General features: G+C 41.8%; 1 protein-coding gene across 47 annotated transcripts in view; it reads right to left on the reverse strand.

The window, feature by feature from the left end:
- Positions 1-20682, reverse strand: part of PRRC2C (proline rich coiled-coil 2C) — a 107524-nt gene that overhangs the window by 43091 nt on the left and 43751 nt on the right. For all 47 annotated transcript variants that reach the window (XM_089299567.1, XM_089299572.1, XM_051858365.3 and 44 more), the window contains exons 8-16: positions 20252-20385; positions 20083-20170; positions 18298-18439; positions 16380-16433; positions 10076-10706; positions 6683-6852; positions 6238-6487; positions 4102-4312; positions 667-2910 (exon numbers count right to left, since the gene is read on the reverse strand). In XM_089299567.1, coding sequence (XP_089155693.1) covers positions 667-2910; positions 4102-4312; positions 6238-6487; positions 6683-6852; positions 10076-10706; positions 16380-16433; positions 18298-18439; positions 20083-20170; positions 20252-20385 — 3924 coding nt within the window. The remainder of the gene's footprint in view (positions 1-666; positions 2911-4101; positions 4313-6237; positions 6488-6682; positions 6853-10075; positions 10707-16379; positions 16434-18297; positions 18440-20082; positions 20171-20251; positions 20386-20682) is intronic.

The following is a 20682-nucleotide window of genomic DNA, read 5'->3' on the forward strand; positions in this document are numbered from 1 at the left end:
GCTTTCCCAGTCCATAGCAGGGAGCTTGATTGGAAGTGGAGCAGCCAGCACTTAAACCGGTAACCATACAGGGTGCTGGCATTGCAGACCGTGGCTCTACCCACTGTGCCATAGTGCGGGCCCTTAAGTCTTAACTACTTGGCATTTCCTATCCAGCTTTCTGCTAATGTACCTGAAGAGAAAGCAGATTATGGTCCAAGTACTTGGGTTCCTGGCAGCCACAGGTGAGATGTAGAAGAAGGTTTTTGTTTCCTGGCTTCAGCCTGGCTCAGCCCCAGCTGTTCCAAGTGCTTGGGGAGTAAACCAGCAGATGGGAGACCTCTGTCTCTCTTGCTCTGTCATCTTGCCTTTTCAAATAAAATGTCTAAAACACAGAATGCACGGAGCAGGCTTGCAGTGTAATGGATTAAGCTGCTGCCTGCAACACCAAGCATCCCATCTGAGTGCTGCTTTGAGTCTCAGGTCCCCAACTTCTGACCTACCTACCTGCTAACGTGCCTGGATAAGCAGGAAGACCCAGATAGAGTTCCAAGCTCCTGGCTCTGCCCCCTGGTTGTTGTGGCCATCTGCTGAGTGAACCAGTAAATGAAAGATCTCTTTGTCTCTCCCTCTCTCTTCATAACTCTGCCTTTCAAATAACTAAATAAAGCTTTAAAGAGTACTCACCCTTTCTTCCCACTTTTTGATGGTGGGCCACTTCGTCTTTCATTCCTAGGACCGGAAAAATTTCTTCCTGATTTGGGTGGACCACTGTTGCCACGTCGATTTTGGCGATCTACTCCAGGCCTCTGACTAGAAAAACTTCTCTTTGCTATTTCTCTCTTTGGAGGTAAACCGTTGTCTCCGGCTTTCACAACTGCTTGTGCAATCAAATCAGCATTTTTTTTTTCATCCCTTTCTCGCCGTTCATTGAAATCACTGCTTTCAGAAGCTGTTTCCCATTCTTCATTTGCCTGATCTGAAGAGTTCTGGTTAGACAAGTCTGGTGTTTTATTCCCAGAAATATCTCCAGCAGTATTCACTGGTTCTTGAACCACATTATTAACTGTGCCGTTGGTGGGCAATGCTGCTTCATTTGTCTTTGAAGCAGCCTCCCTCTCCCTTAGTCTTCTAAACCGAGGAGGCTTATCTTGCCTTGGTGGTCGGGTAGGACGTTGCCTGCGTGGTCTCTCTCTGGCTGGGTCAAATTTTCGCTCAAACTTTGGAGGTCGTTTATCTACTGGCATAGGAATAAACTGCTCGTGTCTTCTTGGCTGCTCTCCATCTTCTGGTTTAGTAGCTTCTGCCTGCCGGGGACTCCACTGATTGTCCCGATAAGCAGGCCTTCGTAAGGTGGAAGGGCGTGATGGACGACCTCCAGGATCCCTTCCACCACGCCTGAATGTTCCCCCTCTGCCACGCCTTGTAGGCTCCCCTTTAGGAAGAAAACCTGGTTTAGATTTATCATCTTCCCTCACATAAGGCTTTTCTAGTGGTCTATTATCTATTCGGACATGATTTTCTGGCTTGAAAGATTGAGGCTTTATAGGTTTCTTGTTTTCAGACCGTTCCTCTCTTTTAGGAAGTTTACCTTTGCTTAAACTATCCTTGTCACTTGCACTTTCATGAATTTCACTGTCTGTGTCGGTCTCTGAACCCCGCTGTCTTCTTCTTTTGGGGACGACTTCAAAATCAGAGCTCTCACTTCGTGTTTCACTTTCCTCTCGCTGTCTGAGAGGCCCTGAGGGCACGTGCTCTGTTCTTGGTTTATTGTCTCTGTACTGAGGATAATCACGAGTGTGTCCTCTGCCACCCCTGCCACGCCCTCCATAAGAGCCTCTATAGCTTCGACCTCTGGAGTAATATTCACCTCGGCCTCGACCTCTGTATCCTTGATCTGGAAACCAATCTCTGTCTCTAGCTTCTTTCCAGTAGGTCCTAGGTGGTAAAGTTGATTCTTTTTTCACTGCTGGTCTTGAATCTGGTCGAGGCCTCTCTACAGCAAGCTCTTTGCCGACAGGTTTCTCAGTTTGCTTTTCTTCTTTGACTACTGGTGCTACAATAGTTTGTTGGGTCACAGTTTTAACCGCAGGCTCCACCTGAACGCTACTCACAGTTTCTAAAGGCACCTCGATATCTTGGGATGGCTTTTGAGCCACAGCTGAAACTTCAGTTGAAGACAATTTTTCAGGTTCTGGCTGAGTAGGTGGTGTAACTGACTGTGGCTGAACTGGTGCTGGAGGTGGGAGTGGAGGAAGAAGATCCTTCTTTTCCGTCTTTTCGGGTTTTATCACTTTTTCAGGGACCTTTTCAACCTTTTCTCCTTCTTTCTCCTTCCTTAGCTCCCGTTCCTCTTTCATATCTCTAAGTACAGGTTTTTTAATGGGACCTGATCTTCTCACTGGTCTATCATTACCTTCTTCTCTTCTGTTGGAGCCAGGCCTTGGGCCCCAGCGAGTTTCCGATTTAGATTTATATACTTTTTCAGGTTTTGGTCCTTCAGAAGAGCGTATGAAACCATCCTTTCTTGGTTTCTCCTCTGGCCTTTCTGCTGGTTCTTTTGAATCAGGGCATCTACTGGTTACTTTAGGGACGCATGCAGATGGCTCATTTCTTTGCTCTTCTAATTTTTGAGTATGGTTAGATCCATGGGAAACACTTCGTTTCCGGACGGGCTGACTTTCTACACCTGAAATCCGATCTTCTGAAGGAGTGGATAAAGCCTTTGAGTCAGGTACTTCAAAACAAGCAGACTGATTATTTGTGTCAGTAGGATGAGGTCTAACATCTTCCACAGATCTACTTAAAAACTTTTGTGCTTCTGTTTCACTCGATTCTCTGACAAAGTCTGCTTTTGGAGGAGCCTCTAAATGACTGTGTTCTACAGGACAAGCAGCAGTGATCTGTTCTTGGTCATGTGCAGCTTCAGGCCTAAAATGATGAGAATTCAAAGGTATAATCAATCAAGTTATCTTCCCCACATGTAAGGGTACAGAGCATAACAAGATACTTTAAAAATGAAAAAGATCTTAATCATAAAAAGTATCTTTATCTCTTCATAAAACACTTACTGCAGCACAATTCATAACAGCTATGAAGGGCAAACTGACTACATGTCCATCAATAGCTGAATGAGTACAGAAAATGTGACACACACACAAAATGGAATATTAATGAAGAACAGAAGGAAATACTGTTATATAAAACACAGATAAATCTTTAAGCTAGTCAGAACAAATAACACATGACTCCACTTTTATGAGTTTTTTTATCTACAGAAATCGTCAAAGTTGAACAGTGGTTTCTAGAGGCCATTGGTTGGGGGAAATGAGGAAATGCTATCCCACTGGTATAATTTTCAGTCATGTAAGATGAAGAAGTTACCATGATTTTCTACATAATATTGTTCCTATAGTTAACAATACTGCACTGTACACTTAAAAGCACAAATGTGTGGGGTTTTTTTGTGCCATGATTGGAAATACAAGTTTATTCCTTAAAGAAAAAACATCGAGATCCACGCTGACATGAATTTTTAATCCATAAAGACTATGCACTTCCACTTAGAACAAAAGAGTGCACTAGAGTCGGTCTATCTATCCTAATCAACCATAAAGTTTCTAAACATTATAAATATAAATTATACCCTGTATAAGGGCAGAAGTTCTAACTACATGGCTATAGATTACTTGATGCCATACCACCAACTGCCACTTCAAATAATTTTATAAATTAGTATCTCTTCTTATTTTGGTTCCAAAAATTTTTGGTAATATTGATAAACAAATCTACCCTACTCACTAATGGAAAACTACACCAACATTTTAGCAGGCCTACAGAAGCATGGTAGATGCATTTAAATTTTCACATCTCATCTATAGTAAAGACCTGTCATTTTTAACATCTAATGCTGAGTTTCAGCGTACAATTTAACACACGAAATCACACTACAAAATGCTCTAATCAATAGAAAAACACTAGGAAAAATAAAGTATGTCCAAAGATGAAACGAAGTACACTAAACAGCAGGAAATTAGTTTTTTGGCTCAGTATTAAATTATCAAATGATCTCCAGGGACACTAGCTTTGAACAACCTATTTAGTCTTAGCCATGTTAATTACCTTATATCCTCAGGTTCCTCAGGTGCCTTGGGAGTAGTTGCCTGTTGAGGCTCAGCATGAGGATAGGGATCAGACCCCCACATCACACGGGGCTCAGAAAGGGAAACCGCATGATCCCTTGCAGATCGAGCCATGTGCTCAAATGATTCAGAACTGTTTGCAGAACCTTCCATCTGGTCCCTTCTCATTAATGGCTTTGGAGGAATCATTCCTGTAACCCAAGTTCAGAAAAAGGTGAAATGAGAATTATGGAAAAAAAAAATCCTAATAGGAATGGAATTTTCTTAAATTTCCCTAAATAAACCTAATTTAGCAAAAAAAAATGGTGGAAATTCCACTTTATTACTGTTATTTAAGACTTCATTTAAAAATTAAGCATAATCCTAAAAACACATATTTTACATTAAAGGACCATTGTAGCCATTTAGGGAGTGAATCAGCAGATGGAAGACTTCTCTCTCTCTCTGCCTTTCTCTGTAACTCTGTCTTTCAAACAAATAAAATAAATCTTAAAAAAAAAAAAAAGAATTCAACAGTGAAAAATTAAGAAAATTATTTTATAGCAAATTCCACTTACTTTAGATGAGTAATATTCTATAAAACATGCCATCTAAATTTCAAATCATCCATGTAAATTTTAAAATCAAGATATGATTTAAAAAAAATAGTCTTTTTCTTTTTAATTTTTATTTACTTGAGAAACCATAGTTACAGACAGACAGAGGGAGAGAGAGACAAAAGTCTTCCATCCACTGGTTCATTCCCCAAATGGTTGTAATGGCTGGAGCTGGGCTGATCTGAAACCAGGAGCCAGGAACTTCTTCCGGGTCTCCTATGCGGGTGCAGGGGCCAAGCACTTGGGGCATCTTCTGATGCTTTCCCAGACCATCAGCAGCGAGCTGGATTGGAAGAGGAGCAGACGGGACTTGAACCAGCATCCATATGGGATGCCGGTACTGCAGGTGGATGTTTAGCCTACTATGACAAAGTGCCGTCCACAAGATGTAATTTTCAAGCCAGGCATTTGGTATAGCAGTTAAAGACGCTGCTTTGGTCACCTCCATGCCCTATTAGACAACTTGGGATAGAGTCCTGGTTCTGCTTTAAATTTGAGTTTTCTGCTAATGCACATACTGAAAGGCAGCAACAGGTGATAGCTCCAAGTTCTTGGGTCCCTGCCACCTGCACAAGAGACAAACACTAAGTTCTGGGATCCTAATTAGCCTGTACATTGTGGCCATGTCAGGAGTGAACCAGCAGATGGAAGACCTCTTTGTGTGTCACTCAAATAAATGGAAATAAGTGAATAAAGAGGGAGGGGGGAGCAAGTCTTGAGCTATATGCCATTTTTTTTTTTTTTTTAAATTTTTGACAGGCAGAGTGGACAGTGAGAGAGAGAGACAGAGAGAAAGGTCTTCCTTTGCCGTTGGTTCACCCTCCAATGGCCGCCGCGGCCGGCGCGCTGCGGCCGGCGCACCGCGCTGATCCAAAGCCAGGAGCCAGGAGCCAGGTGCTTTTCCTGGTCTCCCATGGGGTGCAGGGCCCAAGCACCTGGGCCATCCTCCACTGCACTCCCTGGCCACAGCAGAGGGCTGGCTTGGAAGAGGGACAACCGGGACAGAATCCGGCGCCCCGACCGGGATTAGAACCCGGTGTGCCGGCGCCGCTAGGCGGAGGATTAGCCTAGTGAGCCGCGGCGCCGGCTATATGCCATTTTGATTATAGATTATCTGGATTTATTTTCATGAGTTCTATAAAAGATTGTTAATTCAGTTGTTTATCTGCTAAGCTATGAAGAAAATTAAGGATTAAGCTGGCAAATGATACAGGAAATGAAAAGGGTGGCATATATAAATTTCAACGCTGAAATACTTTTTTATTCAGTATCTAATCAATATTTATAAAACAGAGAAGAGCTTGTATTTTGTATTTGCCACAGCTGGTACAAGTGTCTGGCAAAATAAACTGTGCAAAATAACTGTGCGAAATAAAATTATATAGTGTAGTGGTCCTATTTAAACTCAAACATTTCACAACACCCCAGTGAATTAAAATGCAAAATGGGAGCAAAAAAAACCAACAAATTTTGATTCTGCCAAACTATAAATGAACAATAAGACAGCAATTTCAACTTACCAGGATGAATGGGTGGAATATCCATAGCTGGTCTCCCTGACATCATTCGAGGATCCATGTATGACTGCATCATGAGCCATCTGGGATCAAAACCCATGGATGCTAAATGTTGAGGGTGAGGTTGCATGGGCTGGTAAACAGGTCTGTGTGGTGGAGGAGGGACAGTGCTACCAGATGGCTGTGAAGAAACGGTTTGTGGAAGTACACCTTGCTGCTGCTGTTGTTGCCACTGCTGCTGTTTCATTTGTTCCTGGAAAAGTAACACATCTTGATACCTTAGTTGCACATGTTAAACCCACTGCTTATTAATATTAATAAACATTTATTAAAAGGGAAAGGAATTTCAAGGAAAATTTCCATACTTTATATATTTTAGGTTTCATGTCAAATTAATTTCTCAGAAAACTGAGAAATCACAAGCATATGGTTATGTTTTTATTCTTACCTGTTGCCGCTGAAATCGTGGTGGTAAAGATTTCTGAAATTGTTTGAAATAGCCAGATAATACAGCAGGCCGAGGCTGAGATCCTGACTCTGGTTCTGTTTCATGAACCACTTGCGTGGTCTCCTTTTCACTGCGATTGCTATCTTGTCTAGTGAATACTGGCTTCTCCTCTGCCCAAAGAAAAGGTGAAAGATAATGATATTCATCCATGATATTTACCAAATACACGCTGTCTGTCCTGGACTGAGATGATTAGATTGAGGTACAATAAAACTTCATGAAGAAAAAAGCTTCCCTAACATTCCAAATCATTGTTTTGTACTGATACTGGTGTCCATCAACGAGACATTACATTTATTAATGTCAATATTTACTATGAGCACCTGCATAAAAACAAAAATAGCCTGAAAATACTTAAACATTAAGCACATTGACTTATTCAAACTTTATTAAATCAAGACACTAACATTTTTAAAGATTAATGAACTTACTTAAATCTGAGGATGACAGAGTGATCACTAGCCATCCTCAAACATCATCACCATTATTCTATTAAAAGAGGGTCAAGTATGATACATGCCATGTCAACAGTTACAAAGACAGACATATTACAAATATATCTCAAATGACTATGAATAAGGTAGAGTGAGAGACAGACAGTGAGAGGGAGAGACAGGGAAAAATCTTCTATCTGCTGGTTCATTCCCCAAATGGCCACAATGGCTGGAGCTAGGGCAATCTGAAGCCAGGAGACAGGAGCTTCTTCTGGGTCTCCCATGTGGGTGCAGAGGCCCAAGTGCTTGGGTCATCTTCTACTGCTTTCCTAGGCCACTGCAGAGAGCTGGATTAAAAGAACAGCCAGGACTAGAACTGGTGCCCATGTGGAATGTTGGCACAGCAAGTGGAGGATTAACCTACTGCACACCAGCACAGGGCCCATAATATGAATTTTTAAAAGGATGTTTTATTTTGTTGACATAAAAAAATGCTGTTAAAAATCATTAATTAAGGCCGGTGCCGCGGCTCACTAGGCTAATCCTCCGCCTAGTGGCGCCGGCACACCGGGTTCTAGTCCCGGTCGGGGCGCCGGATTCTGTCCCGGTTGCCCCTCTTCCAGGCCAGCCCTCTGCTGTGGCCAGGGAGTGCAGTGGAGGATGGCCCAGGTGCTTGGGCCCTGCACCCCATGGGAGACCAGGAGAAGCACCTGGCTCCTGCCATCGGATCAGCGCGGTGCGCCGGCCGCGGCGGCCATTGGAGGGTGAACCAATGGCAAAAGGAAGACCTTTCTCTCTGTCTCTCTCTCTCACTGTCCACTCTGCCTGTCAAAAATTATAAAAAAAAAAAAAATCATTAATTATATTTTTCTTGTCCACATTTTTTGGGGGGGGGGTATCAATTTTATTTTTAACTTATTTATTGGAAGATGGAGCCAGAGACAGCTCCCATCCACAGGTTCCTTCCCCAAATGTTGGCAAACTGCACTCAAATTTTGTATCTTTTCTCACAGGCCTCACCCGCTATGCCACAGCACAGGCCTACCTCACTTGCATTTCTAGCTCTTGGTTTTGGAATGAGAGAGCAGTGTCAGCACAATACTTTAATGAGCACATCACACTGGCAAACTAAGCTAAAACTCAATGGCATAGTAGGTTAATTCTCCGCCTGCAATGCCGGCATCCCATACAGGTGCTGGTTCAAGACCTGGCTGCTCCACTTCCGATCCCGCTCTCTGCTATGGCCTGGGAAAGCAGTAGAAGATGGCCCAAGTCCTTGGGGCCCTGCACCTGCATGTGAGACCTGGAAGAAGCTCCTAGCTCCGATCGGCACAGCGCCATCCGTTGCAGCCACTTGGGGAGTGAACCAATGAATGGAAGACCTCTCTCTTTCTGTAGCTCTGACTTTCAAATGAATGAATGAATGAATGAATGAGGGAGGCAGGGAGGGAGGGAGGGAAAGAGAGAGAGAGAGAGAAAGGCAGGCAGGCGAGGTCTCCCACACAGGTTGGCAGGGATCCAACTGCCTGAGTCATCACTGATGCCTCCCAGGGTCTGCAGCAGCAGGAAGTTGTAATCAGGAGTTGAACCCAGGGATCAAATTCATGTACTCTGACGGGGGACACAGGTGTCCTGACTGGTGTTTGTCTGAACTGCAGGGCCAAATGTCCACTCTTTGTAAAATACTTCTGTATCAGAAAACATACTGAAACTAATTCAAGCTGCTCATTAAAAATGAATTTCACAACAAGTTAGCCATAGTTTAATACTATATTTGAATTGTTATTTAGTCTACAAACCAACTTGGCAAGAATGAAAAATCCATCAGATTTACAAAAAACAATCTGGGGCCGGTGCCATAGCATAGTGGGTAAAGCCACCACCTGTAGTGCTGGTATCCTATATGGGCGCTGGTTTGAGTCCTGGCTGCTCCACTTCTGATCCAGCTCTCTGCTAAGGCCTGGGAATGCAGTAGAGCATGATCCTAGTCCTTGGACCCCTGCACCCATGTGGGAGACCTGGAAGAAGCTCCTGGCTCCAGACTGGCCCAGCCCCTGCTGTTGCAGCCATTTGGGGAGTGAACAAGTGGATAAAGAACTCTGTCTGTCTCTCTCTGCCTCTGTCTCCCTGTAACTCTCTACCTTTCAAATAAATCCTCCACCAGCGGCACCGGCATCCCACGTGGGCACGGGGTTCTAGTCCCGGTTGTTCCTCTTCCAGTCCAGCTCTCTGCTGTGGCCCGGGAGGGCAGTGGAGGATAGCCCGGGTACCTGGGCCCCTGCACTCGCGTGGGAGACCAGGAGGAGGCACCTGGCTCCTGACTTAGGATCGGCGTAGCTCCGGCTGTTGCGGTCATTTGGGGGTTGAACCATCGGATGGAGGACCTTTCTGTCTCTTTCTTTCTCACTGTCTATAACTCTACCTCTCAAATAAATAGATAAAAAAAGACTTTTAACTAAGAATATAATTACTCTGGTACATTGCAGTCTAACAGCATTATCCACTATATCGTGGAAGCTTGTCTATTTAAACAGGAAGAAAAAAAATTCTCAAATCACAAACTGGGTACAGTATTGGTTTGAGTCCAGACAGCTCTACTTCTCATCAAATTTCCAGCTAATGGCCCGGGAAAGCAGAGGAAGATGACCAAGTGTTTGGGTCCCTGAACCCATGTGTGAGACCCAGAAGGAGCTCCTGGCTCTTGGCTTCAGATCCGCCCAGATCCAGCCACTGCAGCCATTTGGGGAGTGAACCAGCAGATTCTCTCTTTCTGTAATTCTGCCTCTCAAAGAAATACATCTTTAAAAAGGAAAACAAAACAAAACAATCAAGCACCCAAAGCATAACTATTATGAAACTCTCTGTAAGGTTTCAATAAAAGTGAACAAGATAACAATACCTTTATTACAGATGTTTTCACTTTCCTGTTTTTCTACCACAGGCTCCACTGCAGTCTCTTTGGGTTCTATTTTTTCCTCCACTTTCTCTCTTTCCTTCTCCAACTCGCACTCCTTTTCCTGTTCTTTCATCTTCTGTAATTCTTTTTCATTTTCCCTCCACCGTTCTAATTCTTTCTCTTTTTCTTGTTTTCTTTCCTTCTCCATTTCTCTTTGTTTTTCCTGCTCTTTCTCCTGCTCTTTCTCCTTTTCCTGCTGCCTCTCCTTCTCCTTCTCCTTCTCCCTCTCCCTCTCTTTCTCACGCTCCTGTTCTTGTTCTCTTTCAAGCTCTTTCTCACGCTCCCGTTCTCTTTCTCGCTCCCTTTCCCGTATTTCTTCTGGAGATGGTTGTTTTTCCATGATGCCGCGCTTCTCATCCAAGCGTTTCAGTTTCTCTGCACATGCAGCCTTCCTTTGTTCTTCCATTCGTCGTTCTTCCTCTTCACGACGCTTCCGTGCGCGCTCCACCGCAGCAGAGATTTCTGACTGTTGTCTCCGTCTTTGCTTCCATATTTCGTCTTCATCAGGTACTTGCTGCTTGGGGGGGAAAGGGCCTGGTCTTCCAGGTACTGCCTGTCTATCTGGAGGTGGATGCTGAAACATAGAAGTTACCAGATGAGTAGGAGAATTCTGACCAACAATGGGTATCACAGGCTTCACTAAATATGTACCTATTTATTGTGCCAGACACTCTTGGTCACTCATTATGCTGCATACAATTAAAAGCACAATAGAGAAATCTCCAAATCTAACTTTAGAGATGAAGGGAATTTACAGTGTGAGGCGGCAGCAGTTTACAGCAACTGACAGAGCAAAAATTCATGATGGAGAAAAAGTCACAGGGGCCAGTGCTGTGGCGTAGCGGTAAGAACCGCCACCTGCAATGCCAGCATCTAATATGGGCTGCGGTTCGAGTCCCAGCTACAGCACTTCCAATCCAGCTCTCTGCTATGGCCTGGGAAAGTAGCAGAAGATAGCCCAAGTCCTTGGGGCCCTGCATGTGCATGGGAGACCCAGAAGAAGACCCTGGCTCCTGGCTTTGGATCAGCACAGCTCCAGTCATTCAGCCCATTTGGGGAGTGAACCAAGGGATGGAAGACTCCTCTCTCTCTCACTCTGTAACTCTGCATTTCAAATAAATAAATCTTTTAAAAAATTATCCAAATTGATAGCATGATAGCACACAAACTCTGAAAAGAAATTTCTAGAAATCAGCCTGGGTACAGAGTTCTATCTTTAGACTGAAAAATCCAGAAAATGATATCTAGAGCCTACACAGTACAGTGTGGGAGTATCACCTCAGAAATCAAGTTTTTTTATGATTTAGTTTTCATTAAGGAGTTATAAAACAATTACTAAAGCTTAATGTTGCTAGGGTTTGGCACTGTGGGTTAAATTATTGCCTGCAATCTCAGCATCCCATACAAGTGCTGGTTTGAATCCCAGCTGCTCCACTTCTGATCCAGTGGCTGGAAGATCTGTGATCTCTCTCACACACACAAACTCACCAAATCGTTTAAAAAAAAAAAAAAATGCTGCCAATGAATATACAAAAAGCAGAATGGAAAAAACGGATGTGAAGCACACAAAGGGAGGAGAAAAAATTTAACAGCTACTAGGGTGGATAAACCTTTTCTTCTTCTTCTTTTTTTTTTTTTTTTTGACATTTTTAGCCTTTTATTTTTAAATAATTACAGATTCATAGTAAGGTGTTCTATGTGGGTTCAGGGGCCCAAGGACTTGGGCCATCTTCTACTGCTTTCCCAGGCCATAGTAGAGAGCTGGATCGGAAGAGGAGCAGCCGCTACTTCTGATCCAGGTTCCTGCAATTGCACATCCTGGGAAGAGGCAGATGATGGTTCAAGTACTTGTGTGCCTGCCATCCATGTTGGGAGACCTGGATTGAGCTGTTGGCTTCTGGCTTTAGTCTGGCTTAGCCCTGACTGTTTTAGACATTTGGGGAGTGAATTAGCAAACTGAAGACCACCTCCCTCCAACAAATACAATAAATAATTAAAATAAAATAATCTTGTAACTGAAAACAATGGTCTGAGTATTTTAAAAATGAATGCAGAATATCATTTACCAAAAAACCACTTATCTCTTTCTTAGCCAGTGATTTCCATGATCTAAAGCTCAAGACACCAAGCTGAAAAGCCAAATTCCTCCTTTCTAAAAGTATTTAACCACACAGTAAACTTAGAGTAATATTTTTTAAAAAAGCAATTTCATGGAAATATAATTTATTTAAGATGTGAAACATATTTTAAATGTATAGTCTGATAGGTTTGGACGAACGATATACTTGTGTAACCTTTGATTCCATTCAGATAGAATGTTCCCAACATTCCTCTGTCTGACCCCAAGCATTCCTAACCCTAACATTCAATAGTTTTACCTTTCATGACTCAGTGTAATGGTTTTGGGGTTATTTAGTGTGTTTTTCATTATTGCACAGTATTCTACTGTAGGCATACCATTTTATCTAGCATGGACATGTAGACTGTTTTCAGATTTAAACCATAAATAAAAAAGCTCTGAACATTCATGAGTCCTTGGTGTTGACAAATGCTTTCATTTATTTCTCTTGGATAAACAGCAGTCTTGCTCTCAAGTCATATGGTAAAAATGTTTTTCTTAAAAGAAACAGCTAAACTGTTTTTGCAAAGTGCCTGTAAGGTTTTATAGTCTCACCAGTAATGTAGAAAATGCCAGCTGTTCTATATCCTTGCCAATACATGATGTAACCAGCCATTAAAATTTCGGTTGTGTTAACAAAATCTCATTGTAATTTCAATGTGCATTTCCCTAGTGACTAAAGACATCTGAATATCTTTTCATGTACTTCTTGGCTACTTAAATGTTTTCTTTTGTAAGATGAATTTCAAATTGTTGGGTTATTGTTCTTTCTGAGTTTTTGTTTGTTTTTGGTAAATACAGCTCTTTAAAAATTAGATGTATTAGGAATTTTTTTCTGTAACATTTATCTTCATTTTGGCAAGAGGTAAGTTTTGAAGTACAAATGACAACTTTCTTTTCTAATTCAGGAGTTTTGAATCTTTGCCAAGAAATTTCTGTCAGCACTAAGTTCATAATGAATCTCATCTAAATGGCTGTTTTACCTCCTAAGTACAAAGAAAGGATATGAAGAGAATTCAGTGGTTAAGTGAGCTGGGTGGAAATGATGGTGATGGATGTGGTTGTGGTAAGGGAAGCTGCTTTCAGAGGTGGATGACTGGACAAGGACTCTTGATGTGGTAATATGTAGGCACAGAACTTGATAACAATGGATATTAGGAAAAGTGTCTTCCAGTTACAGGAAAGAACAAGGATTATAAAAAGAGAACTGCAATAATATTTATATGGGGAAGAAGAAGGAGAAGGGCAGATGGAGTCTGAAAAGTAGAAAACTGTGACAAATAGGGGTGGGAGTTTGGCACAAGGGTTAAGCTGTCGCTTGGGATGCCTGCATCCCAGTCTGGAATGCCTGGTTCTCTGAGTTCTCGCTATTCTGCTTCTGATCCCATTCCTGCTAATGTGCATTGCAGGAGAGAGCTCAAGGATTTGATTCCCTGTCACCCATTTGGGAGAACCAGATGAAGTTCTCAGCTCCTGGCTTTGGCTTGGCCTAGCACTGGCTATTGTGGACCATTGGGGAGCCAATCAGTGGATGGAAGACCTCTTTTTTTAAATCAAAAATTAAGGGGCTGGTGTTGCAGTATAGTGGGTATAGCTACCACCTGTGACGTGAGCGTCTCTTATGGCCACTGGTTCATGTCCTGTCTGCTACACTTCTGATCCAGCTCCCTGGTAATAGCCTGGGAAAGCAGTGGAGGATAGCCCAAGTGCTTGGGCCCCTTTACCCACATAGGAAACCTTGAAGAAGCTTCTGGTTCCTGGCTTCTGGCATGGCTGCTGTGGCCATTTGGGGAGTGAATCAGCAGATGGAAGATCTCTGTCTCTCCCTCTCTACTCTGTAACTCTGCCTTTCAAATAAATAAATAAATCTTTAAAAAATAATAAAATAGATTAAAAATTAAAAAAAGAAAAATCACAGGAACAATCTATATAGTTTTAAGATGATCATAGCTACTACAGAAGAACTGAGCTGAAGGTTGTAGGTGCTCAGCCAGCAATAAGAAAGCAAAGTGTGTTAAGAACCTGTCGGGGCCAGCCCCACAGCTCACTTGGCTAATCCTCCGCCTGAGGTGCCGGCATCCCATATGGGCACTGGGTTCTAGTCCCGGCTGCTCCTCTTTCAGTCCAGCTTTCTGCTGTGGCTCGGGAGGACAGTGGAGGATGGCCTAAATCCTTGACCCCTGCACCCGCATGGGAGACCAGGAGGAAGCACCTGGCTCCTGGCTTCGGATCGGCGTAGTTCCGGCCACCAGCCATTTGGGGGGTGAACCAACGGAAGGAAGACCTTTCTCTCTGTCTCTCTCTCTCTCTCTCATTGTCTAACTCTGTTAAAAAAAAAAAAACCTATGTCAATAGTTCAAATGAAATAAGCAATAATAATTAGTGTATTAATGTTTTGCAGGTGTAGGTGACATAATTTATTAACAGATAAACCTAGATAGAGTAAAATAAAGAATCAAGAATAACTTCTAGATTTTAGCCTGAACAAACAGTTGAATGATGATAATGATGCCTTTCTTCGAGATGGGGAAGACAGGAGGAAGAAGCAGAATTGTGCAGATGTCGAAGTGGGGATTGAATTATAGTTTGGACATATTAGGTATGATATGTCTACAGGAGATGGAAGTGGCGTTGTGAAACTGATTGGTGAATACATGACTCTTGAAGTCAGGGTAAAGCTTTTAGGATTACAGACATATATTTGAATGTTACTGGCACTTAAAAGACATCTCTTATAGAAAGGTTAGAGATCAAAAAGGGAATGAAAACATAAACCTGAGTCTCCCAATACTCAAAGATATAGCAGGCCCAAAAGAAAACAAAACAGTACGATATCTCAGAGTTAAACAAATGTGATAGACAAATCAACTAGGTTAAAGATGCCAATGAGATTGGGAGAAAACAACTGGATTTCTTTTCTTTTTTTTTTTTTTTTTTTGGACAGGCAGAGTTAGACAGTGAGAGAGAGAGAGAGACAGAGAAAGGTCTTCCTTTTCCGTTGGTTCACCCCTCAAATGGCTGCTGCGACCAGCACACTGCACCGATCCAAAGCCAGGAGCCAGTCTTCCTCCCAGTCTCCCACACGGGTGCAGGGCCCAAGCAATTGAGCCATCCTCCACTGCCTTCCCAGGCCACAGCAGAGAGCTGGACTGCAAAAGAAGCAACTGGGATAGAATCCGGCCCCCAACTGGGACTAGAACCCGGGTTGCCAGGGCCGCAGGCGGAGGATTAGCCAAGTGAGGCGCGGCGCCGGCCAAGAACTGGATTTCTTAACAGAAATGCCATCAATGACTTTGGTAATAGTTTCAAAAGGATACTGGGAGATGGAAGCATGCTTTAAGAGGGTTAATTAATTAATCAAAGAACAGTGAAAAAGATAGCATGTATAAATAGAATTTTGCTGGGGCTCGCGCTGTGGTGCAGAGGGTTAACACCCTGGCCTAAAGCATATGGGTGCCGGTTCGAGACCACGTGGCTCCACTTCCCATCCAGGCTATGGCCTGGGAAAGCAGAAAATGGCCCAAGTCCTTGGGCTCCTACACCTGCGTGGGAGACCCAGAAGAAGCTCCTGGCTCCCAGCTTTGGGTCGGCGCAGCTTCAGCTGCTGTGGCCAACCGGGGAGTCAAACATCTCTCTCTCTTTCTGCCTCTCCTTTCTGTGCAACTCTTTCAAATAAATAAAAATCTTAAAAAAAAAAAAAAAAGAATTTTGTTGTGATGGAAATCAGAGAATTAGTGTAGGTGCTGGAGGGGAGTATAAGGTGGGGTGGGGTGGTTAATGGACCTGTTTTACTGTTTTTTTTCTTAAATTTTGAGAGGTAACATTACAGTAAGAAGTGGAAGATGGAACCCAAGCAACTGTCCTTAGTAGCAAGGCCAACAAGGAAAATAAAATGAGCTGTGAAGTGGAAAAAAACCAGGTATTTATTAGGTACTTATTTCCTAAGTCAAACTCTGAACATTGCTATCAGCTGAGAATGAAGACAGAAAGGATGAAGAGGAAGACATATCAAAACCAACAAAGAGAAAAGCTGATTAACTATTTCATAAATGTTAAAAATAAAAAACATGCAGCACCTTTGAACCACCAAATATATACACTACAAACTAGCATTTAATTAATATTTACCTGCTGTGCAAGCAACTTTGGAGGTGGTGGCAAGTGTGCAGATGGTCCACGTTCCTATTAAAAAGGATTGTCAAAAAATAATCAATTAAGAAAAAAAGACATCTACTATACATATGTGTGAATGTATCATGCAATCTTAATGAGACCACAGCACTACTGAATATAAGCTCGCCTCTCCCTTTCTCCTTTTTAATAAAAGAATATCACTGCAAAAAATAATTCCGACAGAAATCATTCTATCACTTCAATGAGGTTAGAATCACATAACATAGCAAACTACAGCATGTTAGTGGAGGAATTCTGACCAAGGTGAACCCTAAATCACTAATTTTATCTTGCTTAAACACAATACATTTTTTTGAAATTTTTTCTAATGGCAAACTTAAAATACAAATTTGATCTAAAGAAAAGAAACATCTCAGGGTTGGTGCTGTAGCATAGTAGGTTAAGCCTCCACCTGCAGTGCTAGCATCTCATATGGGTGTTGGTTCAAGACCCAGTTGCTCCACTTCTGATCCAGCTCCCTGCTAATGGCTTGGGAAAGCAGGCCAAGTGCTTGGGCCTCTCATCCATGTGAGAGACCTGGAAGAAGTTCCTGGATACTGACTTTGGATCGGCCTAGCTCCATGCCCTGCAGGCATCTGGGGAGTAAACTAGTGGATGGAAGATCTTTCTCTGTCTCTCTCAAATAAATCTTAAAAAAAAGAAAAGGGGGGGGGGGCTGCAGGGCGGCACTGTGCCACAGCAGGTAAAGCCCCCATGTGAGCACTGGTTTGAATCCTGGCCACTCCACTTCCTACCCAGCTCTCTGCTGTGGCCTGGGAAATCAGTAGAAGATAGCCCAAGTTTTTGGGTCCCTGCACCAACATGGGAAACCTGGAAGAAACTCCGGTATTCGGATCAGCTCAGCTCTGGCTGTTGCAGCCATCTGGAGTGTGAACTAGTGGATGGAAGACCTCTCTCTTTTTCTCTGCCTCTGCCTCTCTCTAACTCTGCCTTTCAAATAAATAAATAAATCTTAAAAAAAAAAAAAGAAAGAAAAATCTAAAATATATTGGGACAGGTTATAATATATAGAATACTTGCTAATTTATACACCAGTATCACAAAAATGGCAAGAAATCAAGACCTGCTCTATCTATCCCTCTATTCTTTAACAATTCTTATCCCACAATATATTAATAAGCATAAGGTCACATGAACCAATAATTTTATTGTATCATTGCATGAAAAGCCCTTCTTTTTAATAAATTTATTAAATGACAGCTCACCAATGCCTTAGGAATAAAATCCAAGAATTAACACTTTTGCCTATCAAGCTATTTAGGACTTATTAAATGTGCTATGCTTTCTCATTCTCTACTCTGTACATGTTCCTAGTGCATGGAACACCTCTCTTCCATTTCTGCTTCTTTAAGAATTCTAGTACTAAGTCTTGCCTTGACTGAATTCTCTAAGAACTCACTATATGCATTCTCATTATACTACTTATCACACTGAACTATATGTAATCAACGCTTACTAGTTACTTTGTTCTTCTTAAAGAGGCTATTAGCTACATCCTTTAAACTCCCTCAAAGGACATGGCTCTCCATCTGTTTTGTATGAATTCTACAAACACATGGTGACTATACCATGATTCTTTAATAGGTGTTAAGTGTACTCTGTCCAAGGTAACCCCTTTTAATTTCCAGTTTGTAATGCAGCTCTTGCCGTCCTTTATCATCTCAAAATTGAGATCAAGTGTATCTGCTGCCCAAATATTTTCCTTCTTCCACAATGTTCTTCAACATAGCTCAAAATTTTAGGTGTCCTGAATATGCATGATTTCTCACATTCAGGCTCGAATGACTACCAATGATTTCAAAATTAATTTTTCCACAGCATCTGTACTTTCAAGAATCTGAGTCCAACAAACCTGATTAAATGGTGGTCCTTTTCCGTAGGGACCCTTTGCTCCTTGTGGCTGGGCAGTTATCTGAGATGATTTAGTGTTGCAAACTTCATCCGCTTCTTTACGGTTTTCAGTGTTTTCAGAGGATTTTGACCCTTGATCTTCACTGAAAAATCAAAATCAAAAATTAAAAAAGTGGACAACTGGATCATCAGAAGTGAATGCATTTTCTCTTAAGTAAAAGATAAGTACTTTCATGTATTTTCAAGGGGAAAATGCTTCAAGAATTGACATAGGTTTGTGATCCAATATTTTGATAATGTCATTAAATATTTACAATGGTCTTGGGGACTGGGTTTGTTCAGTTCATTATCAAGGCATAATGCATAATAAAGTGGTTTTCAAACTAGACAATCACATTTTTGACACACAACCTACAAAGACATATAAACTCATCATTTCTCTATCTTCCATTCAAAATATCTCTTCTAAAACTGAGTAATACTGGAAATATTAACTGTATTCTAATTTATTCTGATTAAGTGAAAAATGTAAATCAAACTATTGCAACAAGGAGCAGGTGTTGTGGTACAGCTTGTTAAACCATTACTTGAAATGCCTATATTCCCTGTCTGAGTGCCTGAGATACAGTCACTTTTATGCTTCCAATCCAGCTTCCCGCTAAGATGCCTGGAAGGCAGTAATAGCTGAATCCCTGCCCTCCCGAGGGAGATCCAAATGGAGTTCCCAGCTCCTTCAGCCTGACCTAGCCTTGGCTGGCGTGAACATTTGGGAATTGAACTAGTAGACAGAAGATCTCCTCTTCTCTGTCACTCTGCCTTTCAAATAAATAAATGTTTAAAAAAATTTTTTTAAATAGGAGTAACAAACTGCAGGCTTTTCACAAATGGTTATGAAATGGTAGTGTATCACCAATGCCATGGCTAGGAAATTATACCAATATGTGCATGCAAATTCCTGTGTAATGACCAACATTTATGATAAAGATAACCCAAATACTCTTGACTATAGTGTTCCTGTATTTTTTAAGAAAGCAAAAGAGGCTCTAATGCTGCTTGCTAAGCTTTAAAAACAAAAGAAACTGAACGAAACAAAAACAAAACAAGTAGTAACATAAGAAATTATTTGCGGATTTAGTTACTCGAGCAAGTAACCATTTAAAATAGGCCAATAATGACTCTCAAAATATCTCCAATTAGGGGCTGGCGCTGTAGCCCAGTGGGTTAACGCCCTGGCCTGAGGTGCTGGCATCCCATATGGGCGCAGGTTCTAGTCCCGGCTGCTCTTCTTCCAATCCAGCTCTCTGCTACAGCCTGGGAAAGCAGCAGCAGATGGCCTATGTCCTTGGGCCCCTGCACCCGCGTGGAAGACCCGGAAGAAGTTCCTGGCTCCTGGCTTCGGATCGGCACAGCTTCAGCAGTTGCAGCCATCGGGGAGTGAACCATCGGATGGAAGACCTCTCTCTCTCTCTCTCTCTCTCTCTAACTCTGACTTTCAAATAAATAAATAAATCTTAAAAAAAAAAATCTCCAATTAGGCGCCAAGCACTGAAGTATCTTTTTTTTTTAAATGTACTTTCTCAAGAAACATCAAACCTTAATTCCTTGATTAGCTGTACTGTATTAATTTGGCTCATTAATTACCCACCTACTCAGTAAAACTTCCTGGAAAATGTAGATATTCTATAAATAAGGAACAAATGTCTATTAATGAAGCCTTTCTGAATAAACAGGTAATGTTATATCAACAAATTTATATTGTTTTTGGTAAATGATCATCACAACTTACCTGCTATTCTCTTTAGGACTACTACTTCCTTGTTCATCATCATCACTAAAATTCAGCTGTTCTGTATAATCTACTTCCATCTGAGCACCTATTAAATTAAGGAAAATTCAGACTGATTGTTTAAGAAGCATCTATCAATTTAAAGTACTTAATGAACTTTGCTTCTTACCTGCCCAACCTTCATCAGCTTCAGCATCTAGGTTATCAAACTTATCCAGCTCCTTCAGTTCTGATGCACTAAGGATGGACGGGCGTTCCGGCTCAGAGGCCCATGAAGGAGGTGGGCCTCTCCCTCGAAGGCCTCTAATGAATGAAGATCACAATGGGAAAAGATACAATGTTTGAACAATGCCAATTTAGGGGAATATCCAAAGATCGCATTTAGTTCATTTCAATTTAGCATTAGTGTTTTTATACCAAATATACAAAATGTTCTGTACCGACATAGGTAAGAAATTAATACTAGCAAATACATAGTTTGTATTCAAATATTTAAAAGCTGACAGGGTTTCTGAAAACAAATTTCTGAAGATTAAAAAAATATGCCACAGGTAATAGTTTGATTAAAATAACAACTTTAAGAAAAATAACAATTCAAGA

Source organism: Oryctolagus cuniculus, chromosome 7 (assembly GCF_051225735.1).
Source record: "Oryctolagus cuniculus isolate XC-2025 breed Fujian yellow rabbit chromosome 7, ASM5122573v1, whole genome shotgun sequence".
Classification (NCBI taxonomy): Eukaryota; Metazoa; Chordata; class Mammalia; order Lagomorpha; family Leporidae; genus Oryctolagus; species Oryctolagus cuniculus.